Consider the following 8,297-nt stretch of genomic DNA (forward strand, 5'->3'; position numbering starts at 1 on the left):
CTATACTTGAAAAAAACAAACAACCAAAACCAAAAAAAAAACCAAAAACCAAAACCAAACCAAACCAAAAAGACAAAAACAAAATAAAAAAAAAAAATCCAAAAAGGTGATTTTAAGCACCCTTTGTCACATTCCAGTCCATTAACTCAGTAGGATCTCTTAAACAAGTAGAAGTTCAGCTTCCACAGTTTAGTGAAATGCTTTGAACTGTTCTTTGATGATGTTGTGTTCCCTAGCAACACTAAATAGCTATCAGGGTTTATTTCTTAATCTGAAATCAATGATTTAAATGTGTGTGATGACATCTTCTGAAACTTGCAAACATTTTAATGGTTTTAGGAAGTTTGATAGTTTTCAATCAGTGAGGTCTTGTGTTCTTTAGAACGACTTTTGATTACGTCATTTTTTCTAGAGGGTAGAAGCACTGTGGTGGAGGTGGAAGTATAGACGACCTGATTCTGTTAGTGAGAAGGCATTGCACTAACAAAACCACCAGATCTCTTCAACTATTTTAATTTCATTTAAATAATGAAAAACGATTGGGATATGGCATTTATAAATAAAGAAGTATATAAATTTCAGGGAAAACTCCAGAAAACTATATCCCCTCTCCAAATTCTGCTGGTTTGTACTCAAAGATCACAAAAGAGTACTACTTTTACTTCAACTGTGCAGTTTCATACAGTAGTTTTAAAAGGAAAAAACTATGCTGGCTTTTTTTGGCTTTTTTTTTTTTGATCTGATTATCTTTCATTGAATGTAAGTACCAAGTTTGATTTAGTCAGGATTCCTAAATAAAAATCTTCATTGGCTGGGAAATCTCATCTCTGAGAACTGTTTCTTCTGGTCTGTATAGGTAATGGAAATTAATCTGAGTAGATTTTTAATAAAGCAAAAAATAGTAATATAGCAGCATATTCACCATAATTATCCGAGATGCTGAGTTTCTAAATTAAAACTGTAATAGCTAGTGCAGTTTGGTGTTAGTCCATCATATAAAAATTTTCAACAACTGTCTTTTACTATAGTGTGGCATAGTGTTTGGAACTCCTTTGGTTGGATTGTTTGCAATAAATATTCTAAGAGCACTTTTTAAAAGCCAGATCTGGTGTGATTTCACAATACGCAGTATACTGTTTTGTCAAAATGTAAGTCATGCCTATAAAATAGAGAAGCAATTTTCTTATTTATCTTTCTTTTTAATTTTAAAATTAAGATTTCTCCTTTTGAATCCATACACCCTGTTCAACAGTATGGTGATTATTTTTGTTTAATAACTTCCCCTTTTTTTTCTGCTTTCAGAACATTGCTACACATAAACTTCTTGGCACCTTTATTTATGGTTCTACTGTGGGTAAAACCAATCACTAAGGACTACATTATGAACCCACCTTTGGGCAAAGAGAACATTCCTTTGTAAGATTCCCTTTAAAAATTTTTTCTGGGGTATTGAGAACAAAATCGTGTCTAAGTAATGTTCTTTTAAAGTCATAGGAATATGAAAGACTTAAAATTTAATAGCATCTGCTGTAAAAGGTATTGTGGAAGGTGCTACTGAGTTCTGAAGAGCTTCTGTTATTTAAGAAGAATGAGGATTAGTTGCAGAATGTTGAATGTTAAGGTGGTGGTTCCCAAAAAGCTGCTGTCTTCTGACATATGCTTGGCAGTATTGGGTTGGTCTTTTTAGGAGTGGAATACTACCTCCTTACTACCTTCTGGAACCTTGTATCTTATATATTGATGTAGGAGAGAGGAGTCGTTTCACAGAAGACAGTCGAGATACGTTGGCATGAGAACTGAGCTAGGCAGTTTGTCTTAAGATCTACATGTTGACGAAGTGCATACGGAATTGGTAGCTAAAATATTCAAAACATAAAAGGGGAAAGAATTTTCAAGAAGAGTGGTATCTGAAATTCAGATTGTATAATTAGCATAGGTGATTGTCATTGTCACAATTAGTCTAAATAGTTCAAAATTGTGGTATTCAAATAAACTTGAACAGATATGATTGGCTGACACATCTTGCTTTCTAGAGCTGAGATACACTTCTAAGGTGGTTCTGTGACCACTGATCTATTACAAAAAACACCACAAATGTACATATTTTGTGCATCTGTTTTGTTCCTTGGTTTATCTTAAAATGAGGCTATAACTGGCTATCTCAGGCAACTGAAGTACCCATTTACTATTTACTACTGTATTATCTGAGTGAGCTTGGGTTTTAGCATCCTCCCTTCATTACTCAGAATTCAAGCACTTAAGAACTGTTCTTGTTTACAGATAAATGCATACTGATTTGGATCTAATGCTATAATAGGGTTACTGAGGAGTAGCAGGAGAAAAAAGCAGAAGCCCAAACTGAATATTACTTGCAAGTGAACTTCATAACTGTAGATTGTGTGTTAACTATTTTTTGACAATATGCCTCAAGATTTCTTTACAGATGATACAAACAAAAAATTGTGGCCTTTAATAAAAGTAGATGGCCCTTGCAAAAAAGTAGGTGGCCATTGGAAAACAACATCACCCTTTTTTTTTTTATATACAGAATGTCAGAAGATACATTTGACACTGTCAGGTTGTGGATTATAATCCTGCTGTGTGCTTTACGGTTGGCTATGATGCGCCATCATTTGCAGGCCTACCTGAATTTAGCCCAGAAAAGTGTGGATCAGATGAAAAAGGAAGCTGGCAGAATAAGTATGGTTGATTTACAGAAAATGGTAAGTATGGTGGCACTGAGGTTGTTGATCAGCTACTAATGAAAAATCATCTTGCCATTGTTTTTAACATAATGGTATTTCACAGTTGAAAATTTTAAAAATATCTTGCTTTTGGAAAGAGAGTGCAATATTAAACGTCCATTTACTTTTTATGAGGTCTTGGACTGTGACTACTACTTCATTTTTGAAATGGGATTTAGTTTGTAAATCATTGAGAACTTTAAAAAATTAAACATTTAGTTTTATTTCTGGTGTATTGAAAGAGGAATCTTTGATGGCACACAATTTGCAGAAGCAAAATTGATTCTCTTTGTTTTAACAGAACTGATACTTTTAATTATTTCCTTTCAGCTCTTCCTCTCAGATTTGTAAATGTCCTGAAACTAGAGTTCCTTGTTGGGATTTCTTCTTGATGTCTTTTGAAGACAGTAGGTCCTGTGACAAGAGGTGTTAGAAAACTCTTAGAACAGCTTTAATGCATAAGTACTGAGGTTTTTTAATAAATTCTTTTTAGTAGACATGTTCATAAGGACTTGCTTTGCTCAGCCAGGACTCATGAATTTTACTCTCTTCTGTTTTTCCCAGGTGGCTCGGGTATTCTATTATCTTTGTGTAATTGCACTGCAGTATGTTGCGCCATTGGTAATGCTCCTTCACACAACTCTACTCTTGAAAACACTAGGTAGGCAAAACTCAGTCAACAAAAATATGTTCAGTTTTACACAGGGCTTTTATATTTTCACCTTACTAAAGAGAGTAAGAATGTATGGGTAGAACTTGCAATACAGAAACACATTGTAGTTTCCTGCCCTTTAAAACATTCATGTGTGGCTTTAAAGCAGTTTTCTTCACTGATGCTTTTGATATCTTTCAATCATATACTAATTTGTTTAATTTATTTCTGAGAAATTGTGTAATACAACCAACTAAGCTGTTTATTTCTGTTGAAATATTTATCTTTTAAGAAGTATTCTATAAGAGAGCTGTTTAAAGCATTGTTGATTTAACTTCATGAACATATCTTAAAGGATTTTTTTCATCTTTTTTATCTTTAGTAGGCTTTTTGAATGGGAATTATGAAATATGGTGTTCATTTAATTATTGGGAGATCTGAAGTCACTCCAGTTTGATATTTTTTTTCCTTCTTTCTTGTGAGAGATAACTTTCACAGCCTGCCATGCAGTCATGGCATTCTTTTTTGCAAAAAGGCAATGGAAGGAGATAGGCTTTATTAGGCTGTGATTCATTCTGTTCTGGAGTAGACATCTACATCTAGTGAGATGAATTGTACCCAGAACTGACAGGGGTCCCAAGGCAGCTATATTGCATGTAGAGGTCAGGATGCAAAAAGGAAAGGTGAATCATACCCCAGTAGCTTCTGGTATGATCAGGAAACCATGCAGATGAATACAGTTAGTATTTACTAAGTTATAAAAAGTTAACATTTTTATGTGTGTGTTCAAAATGTATCTAAAATGATCTGTGGGGTAGTAGGTAGTAGTAGATAGTAGTAGTAAAACTTAATTTTACAAAAATCTGTTACTCATTTCTTTTTGACAGGTAATTATTCTTGGGGCATCTATTCAGAACTGAATTCTGACACTCCAGTAGAAAAGAGTCTGCTTCCCAGTTCTGTTTCTTCTGAGTCTCCACCTGCTGATGGAAAGATGAAAGTAACAGTAGTACAAATAACCATGGCTTTGGGAAGTCTAAAGAATATTTTCACTCCTCTCCTGTTCCGGGGACTCCTGTCTTTCCTCACCTGGTGGATTGCTGCTTGCCTTTTTTCTACAAGCCTTTTTGGGCTCTTCTATCACCAGTACCTGACTGTGGCATGAACAAGTCAACTGACAAAGCAAGTGTGAGGTCAATACAAACCCAGATACCCAAGAGGAGATGAAGAGAAAATTATATATGAAGAGAAAACATATCATAATTATTTTTAAGCACTTCCTCTGTGTTCTCAGGGTGAATAATCTTAAAATGTTTAAAATCACAACTGGGTTTGTTATTTTTGTTACCCAAATGGTAGGTAACTAATTGAATTATAGTATTGGGACTGACTGACATTATTGTGTGATAGATGGTGGTAAGCATGCTGAAAAAATGCAACCTCTGAGTATCTTGGTTTCCATAAACAGCAAGCCAGCCTCAAAAATTTGTGTTTTACACATCAAAGTCAGTGACTGAACTGCGTTCAAAGGGTACTGGTTATAGTGATGGTGGCTGCCTATCGATTTAAGTCTTGAAACTGAGCCATACTATGAAAGGAGAAAGAGGGGATTTAAAAAAAATAATTCTGTTGGATAGCTATTGATCACTTTTCTCCATGGAAAATGAAATAATCCAACAGGACAGGAGAGATACTGTATATTACAGTAAGGAAAGTTGTATAAAATTTAAATTTAACAGGAGTTATGTACGTACCTGACAGGTATTGCTGCCTACATATTTTGCAGGAGTGCTTGTGCAGTAAGAAGAGAGTTATAACAAATATATTATTTCAGTCCCTGCAGTCATTTTGGAGTAATGGCCATCTGTATTGGTGCTAATATTGATCCACAGATTCCATCTGGATCTTTTAAATTTCTTCTTTTGAGGTAGTAGATAAATTCCGTTGAATACACAAAATAATAGAAAATAATTAGTGACAACAATCAAACATTTCAAAACAAAACAGTTTAATCCTGCTGACTGAGAGTGTATGTATATGTGTAATGTGCATATAAATATATATTATATATTAAATATATAATATATATGAAGTTATAAAATATGGAATCTTATTTTAAATTACTGAATGTATCTTACAGGGCCGTGGGAGAGGGATGTATGTGTATCTAGTAATTTCAAGATCCCTTTTGAAATGAAAATTAAATTTTTTTTTGAAAGTTGAGTTGAAAGGGCTATTTGTTTTTAGTGCCTCTTAAGAGGTACTCAGCTATACTAAAGAACTTACACTGTCTTGGAAGAAAAGATCTGCTTAAACTGTTAATCTTGAAATTGCTGCTCTGTCAGATCATCATCTTTTGCCACTTTAATCTGTCTTAACTTGGCCATATAATAAGCGTTAATAGATCTTGGCTCCAGAAATAGATTTTCTGTATAATAAAACAGCTATATAGTAAGGAGAAGAAAAGCATTAACTTTACAAGTTTTGCTTAAGTGGAGGGATAAATTCCAAGTATAAAACCATTGACAGTTTTTCAGATGTTTTGTGTAATTGCAAAACAGAATGGGGATTTATATGCAGTAACTTTTTTAAAAAGTTAATATTACACTTTGCAGAGGTCAGTGGGTTTTTTAACTAATACTAGCTGTTTTTATGTTACTGTTCTTTTTCTCTTGAATTTGTGTACAGCTTTTGCATATAATAATCATTTATAAATGGAAAAGCTTAACTAAATATTTAATATGTAGCAAACATACCATATGGGAAAAGAAACTCAATGAATGCAGAAAATTAAGAATTTAAGCTGATGATAAACTATCTTACTGTGTTGAATGCCTTTTAAGTTATTTATTAGTTTATTAAATTGCATTTAGTGATATTGGGGGAAGATTTGTGTACACCAGCCAATACCTACTGCATGTGTTGGGGATGTCTGAGAAAACCTTGCATGATGCTACTGGTTTCAGTTCAGTGTAGTATTTCAATGTGACTGGTGCTGCAAGCTTTGTTGTTTTCACACCAGCTTTTCGTAACTAACAAGGACAAAGGCTTAACTGTGAATTGGCCTAAAGAATAATATTTGACTTTATAGGTTCAGATCTTAAAACATTCTTAGGAAGTATCTTTCAGATGAACAATAGAATTACAAACTATGACAGGTCCAGCAATCCTGGACTTTCTTATTAGTTCAAGATATATCATTACTAATAGAATTAATAAGACCAGCTTTTAAGTTAGAGTTAGGTGTTCAATGCTAATCCTTTGTTCAGGAAGATAAAACAATGTAGTGCAGTTTGGTTGGGATAGTGAACTTGGCTGAAGACTCTCACTATGTAGGAGATGTAACCTGTTGTTGCAATCTGAAGGAGTAAATTCTGGATAATGGAGAATACTCCAAAATAATGTTAAACATCAGAATTTCTGTTGGCCTAGTTATTTATCTTCAAGCTTATAAGCACAAGTGAACTGTAGTTATATAGTATTGAATTCAGCAAAGGCAATGAGTGGATCGTGTAACTGAGCTTCACAGAGCTTTTGCTAAGAGCTCATGCTGTCTTGCTATTCAGACGTCACACTGATCACAATGAAAAATAGGCACCTGGATGTTGCTAACATTAAGATCAATGCATCCAGCCATTGCTGTTCCATTGTTCTGCAGAACTGAGTGGTTGACCTTCTGGTTAGCAGTCTGATCTGAGTGGGAGATGGTCTCTCATTGGATCCATTTAATCCTTAGATGAGTCCAGGAGGCTTATGAAAAACTAAAATATGGCAGTAAAATGTGAAGTGACAGTGGAACTAGAGGGCCTGTATTGCTAAGGTTTTGAGCAATTATGATATATACTCAAAAATGTCTTTTGGGGTTGTTACTTTAATAGTCCTGACTTCCATGTATATTATGTAAGGTTCAAAGGAGTATCTGCCCACTTCTCTAGTAAGTTCTTTTAAAAGAGCAGCTAACACATTCTTTCTTTTTTTTTCATGGAGACCTTTACCAGCACCTGCGAGAGAAGGGAAAGCATCTTGCAAAAGTGGAAAAACAAGTAAAACAGGACTGAAAGCTTGGTAGTTTTTATTCAGGTTTCTTACACATTTTATCTTGCTTTTTGGCCAATGCTTAATCATAGAATTCTAGAATGGTTTGGGTTGGAATGGACCTTAAGGGTCATCTCATTCCAAACCCCCTGCCATGGGCAATGGCACCAGACCAGGTTGTTCCAAGCCTCGTCGAACTTGGTCTTGAGCACTTCCAAGGATGGGGCATCCACAGTTCTCTGGGGAACCTGTGCCAGTGCCTCACCACCATCACAGGGAAGAGTTTCTACCTAATATCTAATCTAAATCTCCCATCTTTTAGTTTAAAACCATTCCCCCTTGTCCTGTCACACTCTGCATGTGTAAAAAGTTGTTCTCCCTATTTTTTATAAGCGCTGTTTAGTACTGGAAGGCTGCAGCGAGGTCTCCCTTAATTTCTGAGAGATTTAAGGCTGAAATGTGCCTTTGGCAAATAATCCATATTTGTCTCTTTCTTAAGGTCACACCTCCCTCTCTCAGTGTTGTGACTTGTTAGCTTGACTTCTGTTTCTGATCTACAGTGCTTTCCCCATGTCCCTACTCAGAACAAACTAGGCTAAATTTAGTTTGGTATTGTATTTTGACTTCTGTTGTTTTGGTTTAAATTAAGCTATTTTTGAAGGATTAGTTCTTTTAAATAGGTTATATAACTTTGATTTCCAGTCGAAATATGAACAAACTGGTTAGCAATTGTTTAAACACTGCACTTTTTTAAAGTAGGTCCCTTTAGACAAACAAAATGTTTAGATAGTGATAAATCCAAGTCTTCCAGCAAGCTCAGGGAGGTCCAGATCTAACACTTGGGCTATTTCTGAGCTAAAAGAAGT

The 8,297-nt window shown here is 34.8% G+C and overlaps 1 protein-coding gene across 5 annotated transcripts in view; it reads left to right on the forward strand.

Annotated features, from left to right (window-relative positions):
* TMEM161B (transmembrane protein 161B) overlaps positions 1–4,719 on the forward strand; it is a 33,314-nt gene extending 28,595 nt beyond the window's left edge. For all 5 annotated transcript variants that reach the window (XM_027671266.1, XM_027671264.1, XM_027671268.1 and 2 more), the window contains 4 exons: positions 1,303–1,416; positions 2,549–2,723; positions 3,309–3,405; positions 4,284–4,719. In XM_027671266.1, coding sequence (XP_027527067.1) covers positions 1,303–1,416; positions 2,549–2,723; positions 3,309–3,405; positions 4,284–4,561 — 664 coding nt within the window. In that variant the 3' untranslated portion in view covers positions 4,562–4,719. The remainder of the gene's footprint in view (positions 1–1,302; positions 1,417–2,548; positions 2,724–3,308; positions 3,406–4,283) is intronic.
* The last annotated feature ends 3,578 nt before the right edge of the window (positions 4,720–8,297 follow it).

Source organism: Neopelma chrysocephalum, unplaced genomic scaffold (assembly GCF_003984885.1).
Source record: "Neopelma chrysocephalum unplaced genomic scaffold, ASM398488v2 Primary Assembly neopelma1_97065, whole genome shotgun sequence".
In the NCBI taxonomy this organism is placed as follows: Eukaryota; Metazoa; Chordata; class Aves; order Passeriformes; family Pipridae; genus Neopelma; species Neopelma chrysocephalum.